Source organism: Mangifera indica, chromosome 8 (assembly GCF_011075055.1).
Source record: "Mangifera indica cultivar Alphonso chromosome 8, CATAS_Mindica_2.1, whole genome shotgun sequence".
NCBI classification, from domain to species: domain Eukaryota; kingdom Viridiplantae; phylum Streptophyta; class Magnoliopsida; order Sapindales; family Anacardiaceae; genus Mangifera; species Mangifera indica.
The window spans coordinates 2,736,757-2,763,090 of NC_058144.1; the positions used below are offsets into that span (position 1 = coordinate 2,736,757).

General features: G+C 34.2%; 4 protein-coding genes and 1 pseudogene across 7 annotated transcripts; 3 read left to right on the forward strand and 2 right to left on the reverse strand.

Annotated features, from left to right (window-relative positions):
* The first annotated feature begins 273 nt into the window (after positions 1–273).
* On the forward strand, positions 274–6,265 carry LOC123224380. 4 transcript variants are annotated; one of them, XM_044648019.1, is made up of 11 exons: positions 274–315; positions 1,773–1,830; positions 2,174–2,260; positions 2,392–2,522; positions 2,699–3,608; positions 3,701–3,800; positions 4,047–4,142; positions 4,242–4,294; positions 5,376–5,424; positions 5,742–5,789; positions 6,019–6,265. In XM_044648019.1, the coding sequence occupies exons 5-11, from the start codon at positions 3,343–3,345 to the stop codon at positions 6,091–6,093; spliced, it is 687 nt and encodes a 228-aa protein (XP_044503954.1). In that variant the 5' UTR covers positions 274–315; positions 1,773–1,830; positions 2,174–2,260; positions 2,392–2,522; positions 2,699–3,342; the 3' UTR covers positions 6,094–6,265. The 4 variants fall into 4 exon arrangements, with proteins under 4 accessions (XP_044503954.1, XP_044503953.1, XP_044503955.1 ...); XM_044648018.1 differs by lacking the exon at positions 274–315 and adding an exon at positions 1,010–1,642 and having other exon boundaries at positions 2,644–3,608; XM_044648020.1 differs by lacking the exon at positions 274–315 and adding an exon at positions 1,010–1,642 and having other exon boundaries at positions 2,652–3,608.
* A 421-nt stretch (positions 6,266–6,686) lies between these two features.
* Positions 6,687–9,221, reverse strand: LOC123224378 (probable protein phosphatase 2C 49). Its single transcript, XM_044648014.1, has 4 exons — positions 8,829–9,221; positions 8,025–8,222; positions 7,707–7,942; positions 6,687–7,597 (listed from the first exon to the last, which is right to left on the reverse strand). The coding sequence occupies exons 1-4, from the start codon at positions 9,021–9,023 to the stop codon at positions 7,027–7,029; spliced, it is 1,200 nt and encodes a 399-aa protein (XP_044503949.1). The 5' UTR covers positions 9,024–9,221; the 3' UTR covers positions 6,687–7,026.
* Positions 9,222–15,507: 6,286 nt separating this feature from the next.
* LOC123222938 (short-chain dehydrogenase reductase 3b-like) lies at positions 15,508–16,663 on the reverse strand. The gene is made up of 2 exons (XM_044645967.1): positions 16,576–16,663; positions 15,508–16,383 (listed from the first exon to the last, which is right to left on the reverse strand). Exons 1-2 carry the CDS (start codon positions 16,587–16,589, stop codon positions 15,603–15,605), a joined length of 795 nt encoding a protein of 264 aa, XP_044501902.1. The 5' UTR covers positions 16,590–16,663; the 3' UTR covers positions 15,508–15,602.
* Positions 16,664–17,645: 982 nt separating this feature from the next.
* On the forward strand, positions 17,646–21,843 carry LOC123222937 (shaggy-related protein kinase alpha-like). Its single transcript, XM_044645966.1, has 13 exons — positions 17,646–17,802; positions 18,520–18,710; positions 18,812–18,904; positions 19,015–19,074; positions 19,189–19,461; positions 19,689–19,763; positions 19,841–19,897; positions 19,981–20,121; positions 20,210–20,260; positions 20,601–20,696; positions 20,779–20,862; positions 21,291–21,393; positions 21,491–21,843. Exons 2-13 carry the CDS (start codon positions 18,597–18,599, stop codon positions 21,571–21,573), a joined length of 1,230 nt encoding a protein of 409 aa, XP_044501901.1. The 5' UTR covers positions 17,646–17,802; positions 18,520–18,596; the 3' UTR covers positions 21,574–21,843.
* A 527-nt stretch (positions 21,844–22,370) lies between these two features.
* LOC123222939 lies at positions 22,371–24,373 on the forward strand (annotated as a pseudogene).
* The last annotated feature ends 1,961 nt before the right edge of the window (positions 24,374–26,334 follow it).

Genomic DNA, 26,334 nt, shown 5'->3' on the forward strand with positions numbered 1-26,334 from the left:
GGTCCAATAGGCTTATAAAAATATCAATTATTCATCTTCTTCTTCATTTAGCCGAGAGCCTCCACCATTTTAACTAAACTTTTCCCTTAAGCAAAATTCATCCAAAAACCTAGCTAAATCACCTAATTTCCAGTGCCTCCAGTTATAAAAAGTGTAGATCTATCAATTCTGGTCAGTTCTAAGGTAAGAAATTTAATTTTTGAGAGATGTCAAGTTTAAGGTTTTGATGGATAATTATATTTTTGGTTATTTAAGGTTGCCAGGAAGAAGAAAAGAAGGTGAATAAACTTAAATCACCTATTTAGCAAAGAAAAGGTAAGAATTTCATACTTTACATACTTGAAGTAAATTTGAGTTAGGTTATTTAAATAACCTTTACTTATATAAGTGTGTAAGATATTAGAATTAAGGTGATTTATGCTTAAATGGATAAAGAAATTCATTATGATTCAGGATGTAATTTTGGCCATAAGAGTATTTTAGACATTTCATATTCCTAGGGTTAGCTTTGTGGATTTTGGTGTTGATTTAAGGTGATTTTGGTGGGTAGTATTTCTAGAGGGGGATGTTATAAGTTGGTATCAGAGTATGATTTTGGGAACCCAAAAGATGTTTTCTAAAACAAAATAACACACATAGACATCCCAAATGGCAAAACAATATTCTTCAACTTCAAAATCATCATTTATAACATAGATCCAAGGAACCAAAAGCCTAAAATATGCAACATATCAAGAATGATTCCCTTACCTTGTTTCGAGCCAAATATTTGCAAGTTGGTTTCCTTCTCTTTATTTTGTTTTCCTTTAACACCAAAATCACCTTAAATCAACACCAAAATCCACAAGGCTAACCCTAAGAATATGAAATGTCTAAAATACCCTTATGGCCAAAATTACATCCTGAATCCTAATGAATTTCTTTATCCATTTAAGCATAAATCACCTTAATTCTAATACCTTACACACTTATATAAGTAAAGGTTATTTAAATAACCTAACTCAAATTTACTTCAAGTATGAAATTCTTACATTTTCTTTGCTAAATAGGTGATTTAAGCTTATTCACCTTCTTTTTTTCTTCCTGACAACCTTAAATAACCGAAAATATAATTATCCATCAAAACCCTAAACTTGACATCTCTCAAAAATTAAATTTCTTACCTTAGAACTGACCAGAATTGATAGATCTACACTTTTTATAATTGGAGGCACTGAAAATTAGGTGATTTAGCTAGGTTTTTGGATGAATTTTGCTTAAGGGAAAAGTTTAGTTAAAATGGTGGAGGCTCTCGGCTAAATGAAGAAGAAGATGAATAATTGATATTTTTATAAGCCTATTGGATCAATTTGCCCTTAACCTTTTTCATAAATGACTATTTTGTCCTTAGCCAAATACCAAAAACCCTTAGCACCACCGTATAATTTCAAGTATGTCATTCAATTTTCGTTCCCACTTTGTCCCTTAATTCCTTCTAAAATGAGCATTTTACCCCATTTGAAAATTATTACTCATTTAGTAGTTTTTTATAATTCTTTTTGCAATTTTTTTAAACAATAAGTTATAACATCTACTTTAGGGGTAATTTTAGAAGTGAAGTTTACTGACTTACCTGAATCCGGGTGTTACATATAAGTTGAAGGTCAGTTGACATTCGAATTATTAACTTGGGTATATTGATTGCTATTTGGTGTGTTCTTGAGCTCATTGAAACTTTGTTAGTGGTTATTTAATAATATGTTATGTTATGCTTATACTTTTGCTACTCCCAGGCTGATCTATCCTTGCGACAGAAAGAGAGATTCACACTTGAGCTCTTGAGAATTGACAGTAAGGCTTTCTAGGATCCTATCCTAAGTGTGATTTATCCTTTCTTTGTGAGGTCTCAATGCATTTTATTTTCACATTAGCTTTACTAAACATGAGTTTTAGTTGAAGTGCTAGTGCTAGTGCTACTGCTGCGACATCCTGAAGTAATGAATTCTTTTCATAATCAATAATCCTCATATTAGCAGTTTACTTTGTGTAGACCAAACATTGCCACTTTTTTATGCATCCATCTGTGATGCAGTTTGTTTGCATGTTTTTTTTTTTTTTCAAATGTACATGGCATGTATGTCTTTACTAATTCTTTCTTTTTCACTTGTTACATTATGAAATCCCACATACACAGTTGAGGATCTGAACTTGAATGCTGTTGAGTCTTTAAGGGGAGTTCTTTATGTGGCTATTGGTAAACGTTTCTGTGGTCCTGCAACAGGTAATTAACACATCATTAATTTGATTATGAAGCTTGTAATCAAGCATTACATGTTATAATCAGCCATACCTTATTTGTCACTGACCTTATTCATATTTTTCTGTGTTCTATATGGTACATGCTTGCTGCAGATTTGACTCTAAGATGTTGCCTGGCCAGACAGGTGAATCAAGAAATTGTTGAACAGTGCAGTGGTAAACACCACAGGAGGGATCTTACAATAGCAACATCCCACATCTTTGCCATTGGAAACACTACATAAGTACTTAACTTTTCCTGCCTTAAAAATGTCTGTTTATATAATAAAACTACTAACTAATGGAAACACTACACAATTAATTTATTGTTACGGTGTTTAAATGCATAATAAATCTGCTGGTCAGCTTTGCAGAGATGATTTCATAATGGGCTGACCATCGGTCTTTCGGCTTCCTGCAGATAAGAAGTATTTATCCAGTTTGGGGATTGCCCAGGAAGAATTTCATGCAATTACCAGCTGGGCAGTAGATGCTGGTCATGGTTAAGATGATTTTGATGTTACTGATAGCAAATGAGTTAGGACTCTATTTAATGTTTGTTAATCCATCTGGATAAACAAAGTATATGTATTTGCAGTTTGGAATATTAATAATTTACTTGCAGTTTAGACAATAATCCATCCTCATGGATCCAGGTCTGCGAGTGGCTCCAAGGACTCCATCATAGCATATGTACAATATATAATTTGGTTTACAGATAAATTTGAGATTTAAACGTCGATATAATTTGGTTTTCTTCCTTGCGAAATAGACCAACTAGTCCTAGATTCTTCATTTGGATTGTATGAAGTAACTGCAGCTATTGTGACTTCCAGCAAACCCCTCCAATTTCGGCCATGAATATGATCCTTGTGCTATCAGGCTACATTGTAAAACATATATACGACTCGTCGTTCCATCTTAAAAAGCAGAGCAAATGTCGTCCAAACATCAGGCGGGCGTTTGATTGGTCTGTCTTTTATATCATCACAGCCCGCTAATATATGTGTTATGTTGAGACCATCAGTGAAGTCGTCATTCTATCGTAATTTTTACTAGCGGAGTATGTCTGCAGTGGCATTTGGCTTTATTTCAACTCCCAACTCAGTGAGTCTCGGTCTCACTCACCTGTTGCCGCCAAACAAAAGCCTGATTTTCTTTAACTCGTTGCCAGTACCCACTTACAGAAACTCTTGTTTGTCGAAGCCAGCATCTCTTAATCAAGTATTATTTTTAAGAGTTCCATATGGATCCGTCAATTTCCAGCGCAATTCCTTCTTCACTCCCTCTAAACCCTTTTCTTCTCCTGTCATGGTGTGGCAGGATTGCACGTAATTCTCCTTCTTTGTTTTTGCTTTTCCCCCCTTTTTTCAGTTTAATGAATGTTACCAGTTTCGACAAGTTATGGCCAAATTGAATGCAGGGTACGGACTGAAATTGATGTGCCGGTTTCGGTAGCTTATAATTGTTACTCTGACCGCGAGGCCATTCCTCGTTGGATGCCATTTATTTCTTCTGTAAAGGTGCCTCCTTACTTCACTTTTTTGCCTTACTTTTTTTTTTTTGCTTTTATGTGAGTGCCCGATTAATCAGGCAATTATTGACTGCATAAAGATTCAAAAATTGTAACTTTTGATCAAACTTATGTGTTTCATGAGGAGTGTGTACCATATAGAGTTCATGTCAATTGAGTTATATTTTTTCAGATTTAGTTTTTCGCACCAGGAGAAAATAGATGATTGGTTTACAATAGTCCTGTGCTATAATAGGTATTGGAAGACAAGCCAAACTTATCACAATGGTCTTTGAAGTACAAGGCTTTTGGCCGTGATATTGAATACTCTTGGCTTGCTAGAAATTTGCAGGTGACCATTGCTGCATATTAAGCCCATTTATTTTTAATTCTTTTATTTGAATTTCTTTTAATCTTTCTGACAAACTATGCTTTAATTTATTACTTGCAGCCCATCCCAAATCAGAAAATTCATTGGAGATCTCTAGAAGGTCTTCCTAATAGGTAACTAGAATGCATTCCTGTGCAAAAACTTACAATTTGCAATCATGACTTCAGATTTGTGACTATAATATAGAATCCATCCAATGTTGGATGTTCTCTTGCATTCTTCTATTGCTGGCTATGATTCATAAATTTGTAGATGTGCTTGCATAATTTAAGTAGCTTATAACAAATTAAAGATTATGTGTAAAGATATGTAGTGATAGATGTTAGATTAAATTCAGCAAGTATTGAAGAAAATTTGGAAACTGATGTTGAAAATGGGGCATATTAACAGACCATCATTCTTTTGCAAGCTGCTTAATAATGCATTTGTATCTCAAAATCTTCTTGGCTAGATTCCAGCAAAATGTTTACTTTTTAGGTTTAAAATGTTTACCCTCTGCTGGAGCAAACTATGGGGAATGTAGACAGGGGCTTGTTCATGTAACTGAAGTACATCTTGTTGAATATTTTTTGAATTAGAAGAGATGTATGGGCTTGCCTTTTCTTTTTTTTTTTAATTTTTTTCAATATGGATAGAGAAATACAACTTCATATATCAGTATGGAATTCTTCTGGAAATTATGGCATGTATATAAGAAACATGAGGTATCAAGAGATCATATCGAAGGCTAGCAGCTGGACTTGTACATAACCATTTACTATTATTATCTTCAAGCAATTGTAAAGGCTCTTTTTGATATGATCAAATTGGAATGCTTTGTGCCAGAGATGTAGAGTCACGTAATCCCATTTTTATTGTTCATATAAATAGAGTGGTGTTCTACTTTGAATGGAAAATAGATCTATGAATTAAATTGCAATTTCTTAGAACCCTTTGTCAAGATAATATCACCTTTTATATCTTCAGATTGCTTGTGATCTGGCATTTGCATCTGGAATATTATTGGCTCAATATAGCATGAATGAAGCATTGCTACACTTGTCTGAGTTCTCCAAGTTTTTCTCTTGCAAAAACAAGTCATCAATATGATGTATATGATATATGTATATTAATATCTTTTATGTTTGAATATTGATATTTCAGTTCGCACAAATTAAAATCAGAATCTTGATAAATTGATATGTCTAATGACAGAGGTGCTGTTCGGTTTTTTCCAAAAGGTCCTTCATCATGCATAGTAGAGGTGAGGCCCATTTCTGAAAATATTGGTGTTGTATACCATGTTGATTTAGTAGGAACTTGAATTTCTTTTAAACACATCAATGATTACTTTCCACGGTTAACTACACTTATGGACATTCAGGAGCTCAAATTCATTTAATTTAGTGTGACCACACATTTTCATTTTTCTTCATACTATGCCTAGGGGAGTGAAAAAAAGATAAAAATGAAAAATAAAACAATGGACACAGCTCTGAGACTTATAGGAAAGGAAACATTTTCTCTTATCTCTTTTCTCCATTAAGCTGGGCAATTACAAATTATATTTTTCTATTACAGCTAACTGTTTCATATGAGGTTCCTCAACTTCTATTTCCAGTTGCATCTGTAAGTTTTCTCACCTTCAATTTACAATCTATTGTGGATCTTGATAATGGAAGACACCTAACTTATTATCTTGGAAAGAAATAGTGGAAAAAATTAAATTCTTTTTCTTTCTGTCGTTGTATTTAGTTGCAAAGCAGAAAAGTAATCTATTTTTCTCCAGTTAGTAGTGCTCTTAAACATTTTGATGTGGCATGCATGCATCATGCATCTCTCTTTTGAATATTTTCAGGCACTTCAACCTTTTTTAGAAAGCTTACTCAGAAGGGGTTTGGAACGTTTTGCAAAAGTTGCGAGAAGCTATTAGAAAAACTCCATTTATGATATGATGGCCTCAATTGGGTAATTAAACTTTCAGGTTCCATATTGTGTCTAATTCTTTTGATGTGGATACTTTTCCCCCTTTTGAATTATAACTTTTTTTTTTTAACTTATGTCTGCAATGTTTTTAAATGAATAGTTACCAAGGCTTCATATAATTTGTTTTATCTTAAAACTTTGGAGTTACCATCAAATTTTTGGACCAATGGCAGCTCTTTAGACTGACATTTAGTTGTCATCATCGCCTTTTGTCATTCCCCAGAGACCCAGAGAAATCAAAATGTTAAAACTTCTGGCTCATACAGCTGCGTCTTGTCCCCGATCTGCTACTAGATCAAAATAACAATTGAAATAAATTCAAGTGGAAAAAAAGGTTCCTTCTAGTACGAGAGTCCTTGCGCGTCTAAGTCTAATTGAACTCTTATGAAGTCAATCTACAGGGGGTTTGCAGACCAGATTCCATGAGACACGGAGGTTATGGAGATTGTTCAGACCTCCCTGGCGCCTTCCCATGTAACAAAAATCAATTAACTCGATGCCTTCTGGATACCAGCAGTTACAGCTTTTGAAGCAAGAAGATAGAACAGAAATGTAAAGAGCTTTTATTGAATTTAGATGATGCGTACAGAGCGTGTCACAAATAAAAATGGACCACATCAAACGGGCAGCCACCCTGAAATTTGATTATTTACTAAAAACAATCCATAGTGACTTTACACAAGAAAAAATATTAGTACTCAATTTTACACCACCGCCATCTGCCACTCTATGTACGTTAGCCCGGAACTCACCCATTACAACTGGGATATCGACACCTACAAAACTGGTAGCTGCTTTTTCTAGTATCTGACTGAAGCAGCCAGAAACAGTAAGAATACCCACCTAATCAAGAGATTTTATTTAGAAATAATATCTACATTCAATAGCCAGCATTGCCATCCAATAAGCTCTTCAAGCTGCACAAGGCCTCTGGAGACAGGCTGCAACACCTTGTTCTCCGTTGTTGAGGTGGTGATGGCTCTCGCTGATCGAGGGAAGTGAAGCATATAATTATTACAGTTAGATTGTCAAATGTGTTGAGGCGCAAGGCCTCCATAACAAGGTCCCGGGCACACTGCTCAGGATTATCGTGACGTTGCAGTCCTCGATGTACAAGGCTTACGGCATGCTGACTTGACATTACATCCCAGATTCCATCACATCCAATGATGAGAAACTCATCATCTTCTGTTAAAACCATCTGCCGAAATTCTGGCTCTGCTATGAGAGGTGAAGGAGAACCTTGAGGGAATTTCATGTCCCAATCACCCAAGGCTCTGGAAACTGATAAAACACCATTTAGATACCCATCATCAACATAACCACCCAATTCTTCAACTCGCCTCCTTTCAGATGGGTATATTGGTCTGTGGTCTTGAGACATGTCAATGGCTTCTCCCTTTCGGCAGAGAACCGCACGACAATCACCAGCATTAGCGACCATCAGAAGCCTGGAAAGCAAAGAACAAGATCAATTAACCAGAGAGAAGAAAAATTAAAAGGCAGGTTTGTTAAAGTTAAGTGCACAAAATGATTCAAGGTGCAGAAGAATGAATTTACCTTCCAAATATCAAAGCAGTAAGTGCAGTTGTCCCAGAGGAGCTGCTCACACTGGAGTCATCAGCCAAAGCCATGTCGGCAAGCAGATACGCTTTCTGAAGGGAGTTCTCAACCGCCTCCAAGAAAACATCATCATCTTCAGATGACTGGGGGAAGTTGACATCTTCAAAAAGAAATCTAATTACATTTTTCCTGATATATGCTGCTGCTTCAGGTCCTCCATGACCATCGAACAACTGATAGACAGACAACTTTAATTTTACATTCAAACAGTATCACTAAAATCCAGTATCAACAAAAGACTGAAAACTTAATTACCCCATAAAATGCACTTGGCTTGGGAAATTTAAAGAAGGATCCCAAGTGAGATGACAAATCATCTATTCGTATATGCTCATCTTCCATGTATCTTCGTGGTCCAATGGCAGCAAAACTACCAGATCGAATGCTAGGAACAAATTGCAGGACGGTACCTACAAGACGATCATCTGGAATCTTGTCTGCAGATTTTATGTCCTAATATTTTAAATAAAAGAGAGAGAGAGAGAGAGAGAGAGAGAGATTTCTGACATTAGTATACCATTTGAAAACTACAAAACAACAAATTTATGATCACTAACTTAGAAAGACCACTGAAGTAATTAACAGGCTTGTTTGTTGCTGGAACAAGGAAACAGTTCTCAATTTTGCAAATAACTTTACTACAACCAGAACAAACTAACCGTTCAAGCATTCAAACTAATAAGGATTAGAATCGAGATCTTGGGCAACTAATGTTTCAAACAGCAACTATACTAAAAAAACAGAAATGAAATTATGTTTATAGTCCGTCAAAGCACCACAAAATGTTCAATCCAGTAAAACGTTATCACGAATATAAGATCTTGTTAAGAAACCTTCCCAACCCAATGTTAAAAACTTAGCCAAACCTAACCTAAGTAGATTATTCGCAAAAAATTGAACAACTAACAGAACAGAAACATAATCAAGCAATAAGCTGCAATCCACAACATACTTGAACTTCCTTAGAGGCCAACAAATCTTTGAGTAATTAACATCTTAAATCAGTCGATACAAAGTAAACAATAAAATCATAAAATCTGATCCAAGTAGAAAACTCACCACTTGAGAGGTGGAGAAGTCGGTTGAAACTGACTCCGATATACGAACTTGATTCACAGCTCGCGGAGAAACTGGCGATGTAATTGTAACAATATCTTCAATCTCTTCAATTTTGCTTCCTTTGCCAAAATAATTGTTAACATCCAACACATCCACGCTCTGTTGCAAACAAACAACCTCTGATTCAGCTACCATCTTCAACAAGCATTTACCTCTTCAAATCTTTCTAGATCTAAACCTCCCAAACTAAATGAAATTTCTAATTTTTACTTTCGTGTCGAAGTGTTTATAATTTTCGCGCAAATGATCTAACTTTAAGACAGGTCGGCTCGAACTTGTTTATATTGCGAAGGGCTGAGAAACCGGTAAGCGGTGGCTACAGGTGAGAGAACGAAAGGACACGTGTAAGTTCTTAATCCATATGACTATAGGAGCGTGTTGATCACGCAACTAAGAATAAAAGATGACACGTGAAACTGTTTAGGTTGACGTGTGGCCTTTGAACCCTTGCAAGGGTTGTTTCATGAAAAATGACGTAATCGTCCCTTCTTGTACCTTCCACGTTGACTTTCAAAAACAAATGGGGGACATGGATGAGATATTGGAGTATTTTAGGGCATTTATGGGTATACAGCCTTTTTGGCAACGACTTAGGGATCAATCATTAGCCCAAACTCTTTTTCACCCAAACTTTGATGAAATAATCTTGCTACCGTTTAAGTTTGAGAAATCTATTTTCTCACCTATCACCAACATTTATTAATAAAAAGGGTTTACCAGAAAGACAAAAAAAATTATCTTGTCTAAATTTTCTAAAATTTTAAAATTTCTTAACATTTATCAAATATATAAAGTTTATAATCACATTATCACTTCAATTTTTTTTCATTTTCTCTTTTCTTTATTCTTTTACATTTTTTCTTCCCTTTAAATCTTTTTCTAATTTATCTCCATTCAAGTGATAGGGATGATACACTCCTCCATATACACCACAAGGATGAAAACTATATCATTGTAAGAAGTGATACTGATAAAATCCAAAGACTAAATAGTAATAAATGAAAATGATAATTCATCAATTTAATCACATATTTAAATATGAAAACACTATCTGAAAAAAAGATTAAGAAAACTTTAAACAACATTGTGACTCCTTCCACTTCTGTTTTTCTAGTGAAATTATCCAATATTACTCGATATTCTTTTTCATTTTATATTCTTACACACCATATTAACCTCTTTTTCAAAAACCCATCTCTCATCCACCACAAAACATCCAAAGAAAAGAATGAGATCTAAGTCAATATATCTGAGATTTGAAAGTCAACAAACTATTAAACGTGTAGATAGCAAAATGACAACAATAAACTTGACAAATTAAGACTTTTACAATCATTGCGTTCAACCCATATAACTCTTTCTACTCCAATGTTCTTCTTATTCATGCAAAACAAGTATTTCAATTAGTGATATTCAATTTCTCACTAGTTATTATATATCAAATTGATTTCTCTATTGTTTATTATTTCGTATATACATCATGTTTCTTCATGTTTTGAGTATTTTTATAATTTTAATAAAATAAGAATAAATTAGCCATTGATGTTTGTGTTATATATTAAGCATGGTTTAATAATAATACTAAACTGAACAAATTAGTAATTTTAGTGAACAAAAACAATTTAACGGTATTGATAAATGGATAAAAATGAACTATTTAAACTTAAAGGGTGGACAAGTCAGTTAGTCAAAATTGGGTTGGAAAATGGAAATTTGAGACTATTTGTGAACGGTTCTCTCTTTCCTGCTTGGTACGATGGTGATGGACAGGCAGAAACGTTTTATTACATGGACAAAAATGCCCCTATGTTTTCCAAAATGACATGTTGGTGGTATTATTAGCGTGAACGCGGTGACAGTTTGCATCAGGACGGCAGAAAACCGAAGGCAGCGAACTCCCCCAATTTAGACGGTTTGTTAGAAGATCACGAGGGTTTTAATACAGCTGTAGTTTGCACAGAAGCCACGTTGAAAGCGTGTACACGTGCAAAAATGAGATTATTTTACCCAACATCAATTTAAAAAAATAAAAATTATTTCTTCAATTTTAATAATGAATAAATAAATAATATTATATATATTTTAAATATATAAATATATATTTATTATATAATTAAATATTAATTTATTTTTAATTTAAAATTATTTAATTATATAATAATACATATTAAATATATATTTATATATTAAAATAAATATACAAAATTTTATTAAAAACCGTTACTAAACTCCATTAGCCATAGGTGAATTTGGAAAACCACTTGCCCCCACATTACATGCAGCCACCGTTGAAACTTGGGTAATACAAATCCACTTGAGATTAAAACGTTTTCATTTTTTTTAATCTTGGTTTGACCAATGTTTTAATGGCTAGTCCCAAACCACGCGGTTGTATTTTAAAGTTGGACTAAGAATTCTGCAGCATAGAAAATTAAAAAAAAAAATATTCTTAGTAATTTTTATCGAATTTGATCTTTTCCTAGTCTTTCCCTAGTCTCTATCAAATTTCACATCTTTATCGCACAATTTTATCATTCTTAGCAATTTTTGTATGATAATGAAATCAGTGATAATGAGATTTTATTCAAAATAATTGTTAATATTTAGTAATCGAATCACATATTATATTTTATATCAAAAATAAAATTTTTATATTATGTATTAAATATTATATCATGATATATTTTTATAAAATAATATAATAAAAAAATTCTTATTAATATATCATTATTTTAGAAAATATTAAGAAAATCATAAAAATATAAAATTTCATATATACATTTTTATTACATATTCATTTTTTTTTAAGTGTATCGATTATATATCATATCATATATTTATTATATAATATTAATTTGATATATTTTATAATATATATTATTTTTTATTTATATATATTATATTATAAAATATATATTATATAATGTTTAAAATAATAAAATAAATAAATAAATACTCATGTTTAATATAATTAATTAAGATGCATAGAAGAGCCATTTGTAATTATTTTAAATTTTAAAATGATAATACTGGTAGTGGCAGAGGATTGAATCATAGTTTTTGAATTTAATTTTAATTGAAAGAGTCAGGACAAAATTTGAGTGGGGAAATATGATTCACTCGTTTTTAATTGATGTCAGTGATTGGCCGGCTGATACTCATTCTTATCGTATCCTAATGCTATCCAATAATTTGCACTTTTTATTTATCAATTATAATATATACATAACTTTTATATATAAATAATAATAATAATATATAATTTTATAATTAAATATTATTTTATTTTTAATTATTTAATTATATGTAAAATTATTTATAAAAATTATTCGTATAACATTATTATTTTTTATTCATTTAAAAAACAGAGTCAACGCAGCAATAAAGTAACTGATTAACACTGGATTCGGTTGTCCACCAACTAATGATTGCTCCATCTAATTGGTCTTGAGGTTCACTTCACGAAGGAGCGCCGCTGGAAGTTCTTGTGGACTATATTTTTTCGCTTTTATAATTTGGTCTGGGTTACATCTCAATATTATATATATGTATAAGGTTCTTCATTATTGTTCTTATTTGAGCATAGAGGTCCGATTTCTCCTCGGCAGGCCCATACATATAAAAATTAGGTCAAGAGACCTGCTCCCACCCATCCAAGGGATAGCGAAATACAAAGGTCGTTGAGCATACTGGGGTGGGAACAAGTTTTTTGACCTAAAAATAAAAATATTTAATTAGATTGAGAAAAGCAATGGAGGCACGCTGTAGCCAGGATTGTTTTTTGAGCCGCTGAATGTGTAATGCCTTTGGGGAAATAATTTGACCAAAATAAACTTATCCTCACCTCTTTATGGTCTAGTGTGCATTGATATTGATAAGGACAAATTCAAGAGGCCAATAATTTGTGAGGTTCAAATTGAAGGGAGTTTTGGTGGAGGCAGCAAGCATGGATAAGTGGTTTTAAAAAAGGGATGTGTGTCAAAAGTTTTAGATAATCTTTTATGCCACAGTAACTTAATTGGCAAAGTGGAAATTCATATCTTTGAATAGCGATGGATGGATTACAATTTTTTATGCAAATAGTGGTAAAGCCGTGTGAACCTGAAACAAGCAGATGGCAAAACCAAAGCTCAATACCCATGTTTGCTTTTTAATTGAGTAGACACGAGTGGATATCTCTTCTTTACATTCTACAAACAGTGAAACAACAAATGATTGGTGTATGTACACCCTTTTTTAAAGGGTTTCTGTTTGGCTGGATAAAATGCTTCATAATTCAATGTTCATGCACCTCCTCTATATTCCTGGATTCAGAGCCTATCAGGTTCAGCTAATATTGACCGGTCACCACCATCGGGCCATTCCCTAGCCCGCTCGCCAAGTCGCTTCACCATCGTTCGGATGGTAATTTTGTGCTTCAATTAAACAAACATGCGGCATCAATAATCTGTGTCAAGGAAACTAATAAGTGAGGTTTGTGTATATGTCTCAAAAAGTAAATAAAGTTCTAAATTTGTTTTAAATTCATATAATAAATTGATATTTTATTAAATTTATCAATGAGACTGATATAGATTTTTTTGACAAAAAAAAATATATTAAATTTTTATTAAAAAATACAAAATCACAAACCTTAGATTAAAAAGTATGAATCAATATATCTTTAATTATACCTGGGATTGATAAATACTATATCGATCTACCATAATATTGATATATTTCTTAATATAGTCAATAAAACTAAATAAAATGCTACATTAGAATAGCATTAAACAAGTTGTCATATATATAGAATCCATTGGTAGCTCACTGATGCAGACAATATGAACTCATGTCTTTCACCAGCGTATTACTAAACAACATTAACACATGGGAGTTGTTACCATATTTGGATAAAGCTATTTAGCATTAAGATAACCTTATTGTATTTTCTATGCTCTTGTTCAGAATAATATTGAGACTATAGAACTCTTAATGGGTAGTTTGAGTGGTAAAAGAAAAGATTCCATGTATAAGAGAATATAAGTTCAAATCTCTTCTGATGACATATCATAATCAAATTCTTAATTTATTCACTTCAACGGTTATGAGATCGGTTACTTGTATTACTCGGTATGATTAGTTTCAATTCAATATAATAATCCGATTTGAATAATTTTTTTTTTACAATATATATATATATATATGTATATATATATGTATGTATATATGTATATATATGTATATATATATGTATATATATATGTATGTATGTATGTATAGAGAGTACAAACATTTATAAAATAATCACATAATATATACACAGCATCTTCAAAATTAAGTCAGGGTTTATGCGCTTGTCATGATTCTACTATTTTAAAAACATTTATCTCAAACGCTAATAGACATTCAAAGAGAAGATAAGCAAGTTGCATTATCATTAATGCATTGACATGATGCAGCAGATACAAACATGCAGACGATGCATCCAAAATAATCGGTGCCAGGGCATCAACTCTAACACATTCATCCACAGTCATGACAAACGATTAGGGAATGGGCTTCGGACTTATTTCGTTTGAAATTTGGGCTAATTTTAGTGTGCCTAAAGGTGATGTTAAGTAAGAATTTGTCTTTGAATATCCTGAAATTAGTGATAACAAATTGATGTACCATCTAATTAAGAGGACCCTTGCCTCGCTCGGAATTGCGAAATTTGTCTAACAAAATTGGTTTAGAAGATATCCGACTTGTGGCCGAATTAACAAGAAATTAACATCTGCAGCTTGTTTAGGCTGCAATTTTATTCCTTTTAAGTTAGATAGAGAGGAACTCACAGCTTACATCTGTTAGGATCCGAATTGTGCACGTCTAATGCCAAGGGTGTGGCAACTGCAAGTGGTGAAATGTAACTGAATCTGATCCCATATTTCCCAAGCTCGCTTGAAGCTGATCGAAAATGACCTAAAAAGCCATGTCTGGTTATAGTATGCAACACTGCCACAGCAAAGATCAGTTAAAAAGCCTGATCTCACCTTTGCGTAGACATGAAATCATCTATGCAGCTCTTTGACAACTGTTTCTTGAAGAGGACTGCTATAAATTAATTGGATTGGAAAGGTAGTCTCTTATCTCTACTCCAGCTTAATCAACCTGGCTTGTTCCCTTTTCTTGGTGCATACAGATGAATGTGACATTGATATTGTCTGCATCTTTGCAATATTGCGAATGGCATACCTTGGATGGAATGAGCCGAACGGCTGACGGAGGAAATCATAGTAGGTCATTGGATTTAACCTATTAATTTCCACCATTTTTAAGTTTTCCTCGTAGCATGCAGACAGATGCATCATGCCGGCTGAGGTATTCCTTCCCTGCAACTAGTGTTCAAATTGATTACTCATCGTAAACTACCATTTGTTTGCCTGCCTGACTCACTTGATATTGACATGTTGCCTATTTTATTTTGATTTCAAAGGCTAAGCTTTGTTTGCATTTGTGCAAAACTAAACTAGACAAACTTAATTACCAGAAATCTTAAACTGATCTGTACTCCTGCTTTTGAAATCCCACTCTTCTGTTACTCAATCTAAGAATTTTAAAAATACTATGTTTGTTTGAAGATTGTATTAATGTAAAAGAAAGGGAACATGATTGATAGTTGATGCTGCATATATAGATTCATTTAAGAACAACAGATCATTGCGACAATGCGAAACAATAAACATGGATGGATTAACGTTTGAGCGTCGACAAAATATTACTGATAACAGAGACTCCCCCATCAACAGCGAGGTTGTGCCCACTTATGTAAAGAGATTCGTCGGAGGCAAGAAAAAGTGCAGTCTGTGCAACATGTTCAGCCTTCAACACAAATCCTTTCAAGTTGGCTATTTGAGCATTCATGGCTTCTATCGTGCTTGGATCCAAATTTGATACCTTACTTCCCAGACGTGTGGCAACTATAGAAGGAGAAACACAGTTCACTCTGATCCCATGCCTCCCGAGCTCACCTGCAGCTGCTCGAACAAGACCTAATAGACCATGCTTTGACATGGTATACGCATGAGGCCCACTTCCACCTAAACTTGAAGCAACACTGCCGGTGCAAATTATTGAGCCTCGAATTTTGTTAGCCACCATTGCTCGTGCTGCATGTTTCACGGCTAACACTGAACCCCGCAAATTTACAGCTATGGTGTTGTCAAATTGATCTATTTCCATGTCTAGGATACTCCCCAAGGGACCAATGATCCCAGCATTGCTATACATGATATCAAGGGTGCCGTACTTCTCTATTGCATATGCCACTGTTTCTTCAATCTGCTTCTCGTCTGTCACATCACAACGACGATAACAAGCTTTATCGGGGCCTATTGAAGCAGCTACTTGGTTTGCCAATTCATCTTGGATATCTGCGATGATAACAAAGGCCCCGTGTTCAGCGAAAAGTTTTGCAGCGGCTTCTCCAATTCCACTGGCCGCTCCTGTGATGATAGCTACCTTTCCCTCTAACCTGCGGATATTGAGACAAGTTTTTTAGATTAACATAAAAACTGCAATAGAAGATACCAAAATGAAGAACTGTTAGCGGCAAAGGTGAAAGAGACGATTAGGGAAATTTCAAGTTGAAATGATCTTGTACTAGCTATGTGCTTCAATTAATGATTGAATGAAACGATAGCCATCAGCTTAATTTCCTTGTAACCTTAATTTAGACATTGACGCCTCTTGGACGATAGCTCTCTAATGCAAGAACGAGCTCCAAGTTGTGTGTGTCTTGATGGCCTCCTGCGTCAAAGCTCTGCTCAGAATCATATAAAACTGTGTGCAAGGCCGGCTGAAAGGTATATTCTACTTAGATAATTAAATTTTAAATAATTTTAAATTAAATATAAAATAATATTTTTTTACCTATCAAAATTGAATTCAATAAACACGGCGGATCGAACAATTTCCCGTTTATATAACTGTACGCAGGCAGGCTGAAGGCTGAAGCCCAATCCTGCGCATCATTAACACTGTATAGCATTGAACAACGAGTCTGACATTCATGTATTGGGCTGTAAGAAATAATAACAACTAAATATAGACTTTTAATGTTAAGCGATGAACAAATCCACGTGGACTATTGGGTATGACAGAATCTCTACTTTATTAGTTGTCATGTGACACCGGGACTCATTTTAATTCAACCTAACATCTGATCTAAAACTAAAATCTACTAAAATTAAAAGATATACAATTATGAAATAAATTAAAAAAAATTAGTTGTTTTTTTTCTATTGGATAAGAATTTTTATTCGAACTGATCCACCCACATTAGAGCTGACCCACCATATCAAACAAGTATTTTGCTTTGATGCTAACCAGTCACAAATCCAAATCTTTCTAAAATTGTATACGGATTTTGTCAACTAAATTTTCTCTTGAACAAAAAATAATTAGTTGTTCTTTAAATGTATTTACTTGTGTTTTTCTTGGTTGCATTGTGCATATGAATAATAATAATAATTTATGAGGAGAAGTGGGTAAGGAGGTTTGAACGGTCAAAAAAAAGTTACTACGAAAAGTAGGATAAAGAGATTAAACAAACGCACAAAGACGTCACTATTTGGGCAATGTGTTGGCTGTCACCACCGACCGACAAAGCAACAACTTAATCTCCAGTAATTGTAAATGGGTAATTTTTGTGTGTAATTTTATATATAAATAATAATATATTATTTTATATTTAATTATTTAATAATATAATAATATAATATTATTTATATACAAAATTACTCCTTAATCTCTCTCTGTCTTTCAACTAATCAATTTCACGTAATAGCAGATTCTCTATCCTCATCTACTAGTATTCCTATTTGCTAAAGATCCTTCGCTGATGGATCCCCCACGCCTACTCTTCTGTTTCTACAATTTCTTTACCCCATTGGTAATTTCTTCTTTCTTTTCTTTTTGTTTATTTTTTATTTTTTTCAAAACTGGTTTTGTGAAATTTTTTGGTTATGTTTTTTTATCTGGCTGATCTTTGCTTCTAGATCTTTCTTTCTCTTTTCGAAGTTTTTCATGGAAATTTGCTTTCGCTGGTTCTGATTTAATGTTTTTAAAACTCGTTTTTGATAATAGCCAAGAACAAGTAAGTGAGGACACCTAATACTAATCTTTTTCTTGGATTTTAAATAATTGAAGGGAAGCTTTTTTTGTAACAGCTGTTAAGAAACCCTTCGCATTAAGTTATTTTGTAGAATCAGATGGCCTGTTTTCTGATCTTGAGCATATTTTTTTTAATTCTTTATTCCCGTCAAGCTCTTTATTATGCTGCCTAAGTTAAGGAAATTAACATATTTTACTGTCTCTGAGTATTTAAATTCATAGAATAAGACTTTTTTGGGGTTTTGGGGATGTGATCCGTTGAGTGTATTAGGGTTCTATTCGTGGGGTGGTCAAATCAAGATTTTCTTTTTTATTTTAAAAAAAACCGATGCATTGTATAGTAATTCTGCTCTCTGTTATTATTGGTAATAATTAAATTAGAATAAGCATTGAGATCTTTATTTTTCTTCTCAACAGCTGATAGATGTGTGGATGGATATATTGCTATTTGATTTGCTTTTGCATCAGAGCTCTAATGTTGCTTTGTGTTTTGCAGATGAGCTATTAAATTATTCCATCAAGTGGAGAAGGTGAGTTCAAAAGACTTTTTTTTTTTTCATTTCCATTTAGCTGATGGCGTCAGTAAGCGTGGTAGCTGCTTATGGATTAAGAGACCCCGGTGGACATACGGTTGGTGTTGATAGGTTGCCTCAGGAGATGAATGACATGAAAATTAGGGACGACAAGGTAACTGACACTTCTTGTTTTTGGCTTCTTACATCTCCACTATCTTTTCTTCTTGATTATTTGCTGGGTGTGGTTACGAGAAAGCTGTTGAATGTACACAGGAAACGGATGCGACTGTTGTTGACGGTAATGGGACAGAGACAGGTCACATAATTGTCACCACTATTGGGGGTAAAAATGGCCAGCCAAAGCAGGTTCACCTTATTTTATTTTTGACTGAGCTGCTATGGCGTCCTCTGGATGATTAATTTATGTAGTTATGTATTTCCTTTTTCTTACACTTTTATATATCGTGTCATTGTAGACTATAAGCTACATGGCTGAGCGTGTTGTTGGGCATGGATCTTTTGGAGTAGTTTTCCAGGTAAGCTAGAAATCGATTGCATGTTGTACTTGAATACTTGGAGGTCATGGATTGGTTTTAACTGATTTTGTAATAGTTGAGCGCCTATTTTGCTGCCTTGCTGTGGTTATGTAGGCCAAGTGCTTAGAGACTGGTGAAACTGTTGCTATAAAGAAGGTTCTTCAAGACAAGAGGTACAAGAACCGGGAGCTCCAAACCATGCGTCTTCTGGACCACCCAAATGTTGTTTCCCTGAAGCACTGTTTCTTTTCGACAACTGAAAAGAATGAACTATTTCTAAATCTGGTTCTTGAGTATGTGCCAGAGACTGTTCATCGGGTGATCAAACACCATTATAAGATAAATCAAAGGATGCCGCTGATATATGTGAAACTTTACTTTTACCAAGTGAGAACTCTCATTCAGTATATGTGATAAAGCTGTTCACTCATTTATATCACATTCAGAATGTAGGGTAAAGTTTGTACTGCATGTATTTTGTTAGTTATTTATTTTTATGATGTGTTTAATATTTTAGTTGTATGGTTATAAGCTGCTTAATTTTGCTTTATAATATGCTTATTACTTTTTTACTTTTGGTTCTGACATGATTTTTTTTTCTTATGTGTCTGCAGATCTGTAGAGCACTAGCTTATATTCATAACACTATTGGAGTGTGCCACAGGGACATAAAGCCACAAAATTTGCTGGTATATTGGCTAGGACCTTAGTTAAGTTGGTGCTTTATTCTGTTAACGCTGATACAAATTTGGTTTCTTTGTAACAGGTCAATCCACATACCCACCAGCTGAAATTATGTGACTTTGGAAGTGCAAAAGTCTTGGTTTGTGCTTTAAGCATCATAACTTATTGATATGCTTTTTCAGTGGATATCTGAATGTTCTGATTGTGTTCTAATTTGAAAAGGTCAAAGGGGAACCAAACATTTCTTACATATGTTCTCGATACTACCGGGCACCTGAACTTATATTTGGTGCGACAGAGTACACCACAGCAATTGATATATGGTCTGCTGGCTGTGTTTTGGCTGAACTACTCCTTGGACAGGTAGAGAGCTTTTTTCTTTAGGATTGGATTCATATATTACCCATCTTTTTCTATATTCAACTCACAAATATGGTTCTTTTGGTGCCAGCCCCTTTTCCCTGGTGAGAGTGGCGTAGACCAGCTTGTTGAAATTATCAAGGTACTTGTCAACAAAGATTAGTAGCTCATCAAAAGCTATACAATGATTTCAACAGTTGAGCTAATATCTGAATTTTATAGCGGGTTGAAATTTGGACATTCGGATTATTCTTAACCCTTAGGCTTCTCAATAAAATTTTAACTAGAATGATTGTTAATAAATCATCCAATTAGGCTGATATTCATCCAGTTAGTCCGAATTTTGTCTAAGATTTTCTTTACCTGTCAGTGACTCCAAGAGAGTTTTGGTTTGATCATGCTGGATGCATATCATGTTTTTTCTTCCTCCTATTCTGTTATATATATTCCGCTTCTTTGACAATTTCTTTATTTTCTTGCAGGTATTAGGGACCCCAACTAGGGAAGAGATAAAGTGCATGAATCCTAACTACACAGAGTTTAAATTTCCCCAAATCAAAGCTCACCCTTGGCACAAGGTATCCTGGATGCGTCTTTGTGTTTCTCTAATTTTTAAATCTTTACCATATAAGAGTATTTAATATTTGTATTGTTTTTTAGGTATTCCACAAGCGCATGCCCCCAGAAGCTGTGGATCTTGTCTCTAGACTACTGCAGTACTCTCCCAACCTCCGAAGTACAGCAGTGAGTAAAAATTCTCTTTTATGAATTGCTCAATAATTTATTTTCATCTAAAAATACTTTATTTTCAGTCAATTTTCATTTAAAAATTCTCTTTCATGAAAGGCTCATTTTTGTTCAGACTAGTGTTTTTGGGGTCAATGTAATGCCTGCTTGGTCAGTGGCATCATTTGTTAAGCATGCGAAGAAGATTCAGACATAAGTGTTATTTACCTGGAATTATATGTGGTCCTAGATTTTGTGTTACGAGCATTGTAAAATTATGATTGCAGTACAGTTTCAATGGGCACACGTGCCCTTGTTTGTGTAGCAAAACACTGCTCTATTTGCTTCTATTCAATCTTAACTGTCCTTTGCATTTGTAGTTCAAATTTATGTTCCCCTTTTCCTTTAAACTTGATAATAAATGAAAATTTTTTGATATGCTGCAGCTGGAAGCTCTGATTCATCCATTCTTTGATGAGCTACGTGATCCTAACACCCGCCTTCCTAATGGACGCTTCCTTCCTCCATTATTTAACTTTAAGCCTCATGGTAATAAACTACTTTTGAAATGATTTATTTTATTAATCTGTTTTTGTCATGTTTATTGCTTACCTGATGAGATTGTTGGTGCCCTGCTGTTGAGTAGAACTGAAGTCAGTGCCTGCAGAGATGCTGTTGAAGCTAATCCCAGAGCATGCAAGAAGGCAGTGCGCCTTCCTTGGACTGTGAGATGGAATTGTTTATAGTTTATGCTTGCTCCTTGCAGAAAAATATGATCCGGTGTAGAAATGTAGCTACTAGTGGCCTGTGTAAAATGAAATATGGAAGCTGTTATTTGTTTTGTATCAGTATGTTCATCTGTCTCTTTGTTGATTTTTTCCTTCGTAGCATTTATTGGTATCTTTGCTTGTAGAAAGCAGATAGCGAGGGTATAAGGCATGGGTAAGCTGACCCATATTATCAGTTGACTGGTGCATGAAGCAGAGTTAATTTTCCTCCCCTTCAGCTTACCATTTCCCTGAATCAGATGTATAAGCTTTAAGCTATTCAAGAAGTACTAGGAGTTTATTGGATTCCAATACGACATTCACATAAATTCTATTATGATTAAAATCTGATGTTCCAAGGTGGTATGGTCTTGAAGTTATGGTTATTATAATAAAAATGAATAGAATGTTGGAAAGAAAGGATAGGGGACCGATGAAAGTGGAAGTTATGAGAAGAACATGGGAGAGTCATCTGCAGACTTTACATTCTCAAAAAGAGCCAGTACCTATGTATGGAATTGGGTGGTTCCTGCCATCAAAACCATTTATAATGTAGATAAATTAAAGGTGCAGAACTTTTTGAATGCCCCCTTCCACATCAACCGTGCTTCCTACTATATATTATAGCAACTCAGCCTTTCAGATTCTGCACGCATTCCATGGCAGACCTGGTTATAGTAATGATGGGAATGACTATAATTATACTGCTTCTCCCTCTCCCCCCAAGAAGAAGATGCTATCTATGCTCCTTCTCCTTGACCAGAGACTTCAGGCTCACCTAATTATGGGAATGCTAATAACTCAACTGCTCCCCCTCCTTCTCCTTTACTAAACAATGCCAGGCAACCTAATTATGGGAATGTCTATAATCATGTTAGGGCTCCATCTCCTTCTTCAGCACCCGCTGACTCACCAAATGATGATAACAAAACTGGTTTTTTTTATGTACGCAAGTTTGGTGCTGTTGGTGATGGCATAACAGATGACACTGAAGCGTTCAAGATGGCATGGGACACTGCCTGCCAAAATGATTCCACCGTCATCCTTGTTCCGTATGGATTCACGTTCATGATTCAATCTACAATTTTCACGGGTCCTTGTCAAGGTCGCTTAGTGTTTCAGGTAATGTTTGCTTGGCGTGTTGAATATATATTTTCATTTTCTTAATGACAAAGAGACTGAAATAGGTTCGTCGGGGTGTGTGGGAAGGTTGATGGTACTCTTTCGCCTCCTGACGGACCAGACTCCTGGCCACAAAAAAACAGCAAGCACCAGTGGCTGGTCTTCTACAGCATCAGCTCAATGTCATTACAAGGAGGTGGTGTAATTGATGGCAGAGGACAGAAATGATGGGATCTGCCCTGCAAACCCCACAAGGTAGTTTACTAAATGTAATCATCAAATTAATATCTTCCATTTCTGTGATTAATTAATTAATTATTACTAATTTTCTACATCAATTTCATAGGGAGTAAATGGAACAACAATGCCTGGACCATGTGATAACCCCATTGTAAGTAGTGCAGAGTAATTTAATTGTTATCTTTGGTTTTCTTTTAACTTAGATTAGAAAGCATTTCTCAAGCATTCTTTTAACTTTGGCTTTCACTATTCAGGCCGTAAGGTTCTTCATGAGCTCTAACTTGACTGTCCAAGGACAAAGAATCAAGGATAGCCCTCAGTTCAACTTCAGATTCGACAAATGCAAGAATGTCCATGTAGAATCCGTTCACATTACAGCTCCAGCCCTGAGTCCCAACACTGATTGGATCCACATAGAGAACAATAATGGCCTTCAAATATATAATTCAGTCATCTCCAATGGTTGAACCACCCCAAACTCTTTGAATCTTCTAAATTCTTAATTTACCACAGCCTTAATCTCAATCTCATTAAGCTCTTTCTTCATTGTCTTCTTTTTAGGCGATGACTGTGAACCAATAGGGTCAGGCTGCTACAATGTAGACATAAAGAACATCACATGTGGACCTGGGCATGGAATCAGGTAACCCATTGGTTAATCTCTAATTTTTTTTAATGTTGTTGATCTTGAATTATTTTTTTCTTTCACTTGGCCACTACTCAGCATTGGGAGCCTAGGCAGCCACAATTCCCGAGCCTTTGTTTCCAAAATCACATTTAGAGACTCAGTGATTAAATTTTTAGATAATGGAGTTAGAAAATAGACATGGCAAGTGGGCTCTGGAGCTGTGTCAGGAATAACTTTTAGTAATATTGACATGGACAACGTTAGGAACCCAACCAATTTTACTGCCTAACTAAGGATTGCACCAACCAAACTTTAGCAGTCATGTATCAGATGTTCTATATTCAAACATCAAGGGAACTTAACGATATTCATAGCCCACCAATGCATTTCGCTTGCAGTGACTCTGTGCCATGCACTAATTTGACACTCTCCGATGTTGAGCTTCTTCCATGTCAAGGAATTTTAATGAAAGACCCATTTTTGTTGGAATGCTTATGGAGATTTACAAACTTTAACAATTCCACCAGTCTCCTGCTTGATGGAGGGAATTCTTCGCTTTCTCTTGGACAGTGACATAGAACATTGCTGATTCATAATTTGTAAAAACCATAGTTTCAATATTTATGTAAACAATTAATTGTGCTGATGGTTTAATTTTTGTTAGTATGCAAATAATGAATGACTTCGGAGTCCTGTATTTATATCTTCTACATGTATAAAGCTTGCATGTTTGTCATAAATAAAGCAAGAATGTAAAAAGCTGAAAACTAAATGCGTGGCTATTTATATATTTTTGTGGAAGTGGAAGTGAAACTATAGTTTTGAGAGAAACTTGTCAATTCAAGAAGTTAAATATTGTGGAATTGAGTAATAACTTAAAAATTACCCTCTAATAGGTAGTTTAAATAATGAAAGATGTAAAATTTCGAAGATGAAGGGTTTAGATTTAAGATTTGTTAGTACTATATTAAGATTAGACTTTTCACTTTAACTAGTGTTTTGAAGTCAATTACTAGACCTAGGGTTTATTTATTTGATATGACTGGTTTGACTCCGAATAAATAATTCAGCTCGGGTGGGGCTCTCGGTCAGGACAAAAAAAAAAAAAGAACTTTAATATTGGGGTGGTAAGGAGGGAAAAGGCTTTCAATCTCTGCTGCACGCCTAGCGGCTACTCCAAATTCATTTGCCACCACCGTTTTCATCATCTTTTCACTCACTATTTCTCTGTCTCTGTCCACCCAGACATGGAAAATTATTATCATGTGCATCCATGGTTAAAGAAGTTCAAGTTGTTGAGTGGTGGAGTGTAAACTACTTATTAAACTTTGGAGACACTAGCCCTGCCTTGTTTTGTTTTTCTTGTTAACAGTATTAAGCAAAAGTTGAAAATTATAATTCTCACATGTTAGTTTTTGGAGGGGGATTTGAATATGATAACTGAGTGTGCTTGCATGGTTAACCATCAGCGGATCCAGACAGAAAGCTGACGATGGTGAGTATCGGCCAAGTTTAAAGTCACGATAACAAAGATCATATATAAGACATAAAGCATCCATTCAGGTCTAACAAAGATATGCACATGGCAAGATTAGTGCTTTTGCATCGCAAGTTGGAATGTGAAATTTCTTTAAGCCATAGAAATGGAGAGAATGTCGAATGAACATGGGTTCCCAAGGCTGCTAAAGTTAACCTCATAAAGTGCCAAAAGGAATCTACCCACTACCATCTACATCTAAACAAATACCCTTGGCTGGCTTTTTATTGGGATCGAATCAAATCACCGGAAAGATTGACCTTACTAATTATTCTATGGAAGAAAAAGTGGGTTATCTAGATCTGCGTCAGCATTCTGTTTATATGTATACATAGCCTGCCTTGAAGAAGTTGAAAGGTAAAAGTGCAAAAGCTCAAGATTACCTTGCAAAGGAAATTATTTATAAGTATATATTTCCCCCTCGCCCCCTCCTCCTAACGGGATTATACATATAAATATATATTTATTTATATATATAAAATAGATATATAATATTATTTTTCATCAATAAAATTATATTTATCTATATTGAATATCTAAATAGATATATACTTATATAAATTACTATATAATAACATTTAATTATATAATTATACACATAAATAAATATCTATTTATATATTTAAAACAAATATATATAATATTACTCTTTTGTTTATTTAAACTCAATATAAATAAAAATTGTTGATCAGATAAGCTTAAAAACGATGATTAACAATTATTTAATAAAAAGACGATAAAATTAGGATATATGCATTCTCTTCAAAGAAGCATAGACGTTTTGTCTTCTGGGAAATGTAGGTCAACCAAGATGCACTCTATGTAAGAGAAGGTTACAAAGTCATCATCGGGACAAGAGGACTCTTATATTCCTTTCTCAGAGGTTAGGGCTTTCAATCTCAGAGTGTTTTTCATTTTTAAAAAATAATTATTAAAGAGATATATGAGCAGTAATGGGCTCTAAAAATCAAAGGGCAGCTTTCAGGCCCGAAACGGTCCAGGCCACAGTGGTCCAAACCCAATTAATGCCAAAGACAAAATCGCATAAGCTATGGACTGCATTAGTTTGATTGGAAAATACATAGGTTACAAATATTTAACCATAGTTAACTCCATTAATTTCTTCGAATAACAATCACAATAATTTCACATATACTAGTTTTAAATATTTAAATGATATATTATTATATAATTAA

What these genes read in the sequence shown, in the direction of transcription:
- LOC123224380 (XM_044648019.1), top strand. Translation starts at nt 3,343, where the DNA reads ATGTCTGCAGTGGCATTTGGCTTTATTTCAACTCCCAACTCAGTGAGT. An exon ending in CATTTATTTCTTCTGTAAAG is followed by an intron (nt 3,801 to 4,046) that starts GTGCCTCCTTAC and finishes GTGCTATAATAG; the next exon opens with GTATTGGAAGACAAGCCAAA. An exon ending in GGCTTGCTAGAAATTTGCAG is followed by an intron (nt 4,143 to 4,241) that starts GTGACCATTGCT and finishes TATTACTTGCAG; the next exon opens with CCCATCCCAAATCAGAAAAT.
- LOC123222937 (XM_044645966.1), top strand. Translation starts at nt 18,597, where the DNA reads ATGGCGTCAGTAAGCGTGGTAGCTGCTTATGGATTAAGAGACCCCGGT. An exon ending in AAAATGGCCAGCCAAAGCAG is followed by an intron (nt 18,905 to 19,014) that starts GTTCACCTTATT and finishes GTGTCATTGTAG; the next exon opens with ACTATAAGCTACATGGCTGA. An exon ending in CTTTTGGAGTAGTTTTCCAG is followed by an intron (nt 19,075 to 19,188) that starts GTAAGCTAGAAA and finishes GTGGTTATGTAG; the next exon opens with GCCAAGTGCTTAGAGACTGG.
- LOC123224378 (XM_044648014.1), bottom strand. Translation starts at nt 9,023, where the DNA reads ATGGTAGCTGAATCAGAGGTTGTTTGTTTGCAACAGAGCGTGGATGTG. An exon ending in AGCCAAGTGCATTTTATGGG is followed by an intron (nt 7,943 to 8,024) that starts GTAATTAAGTTT and finishes TCTGTCTATCAG; the next exon opens with TTGTTCGATGGTCATGGAGG. An exon ending in ACTGCTTTGATATTTGGAAG is followed by an intron (nt 7,598 to 7,706) that starts GTAAATTCATTC and finishes TTTGCTTTCCAG; the next exon opens with GCTTCTGATGGTCGCTAATG.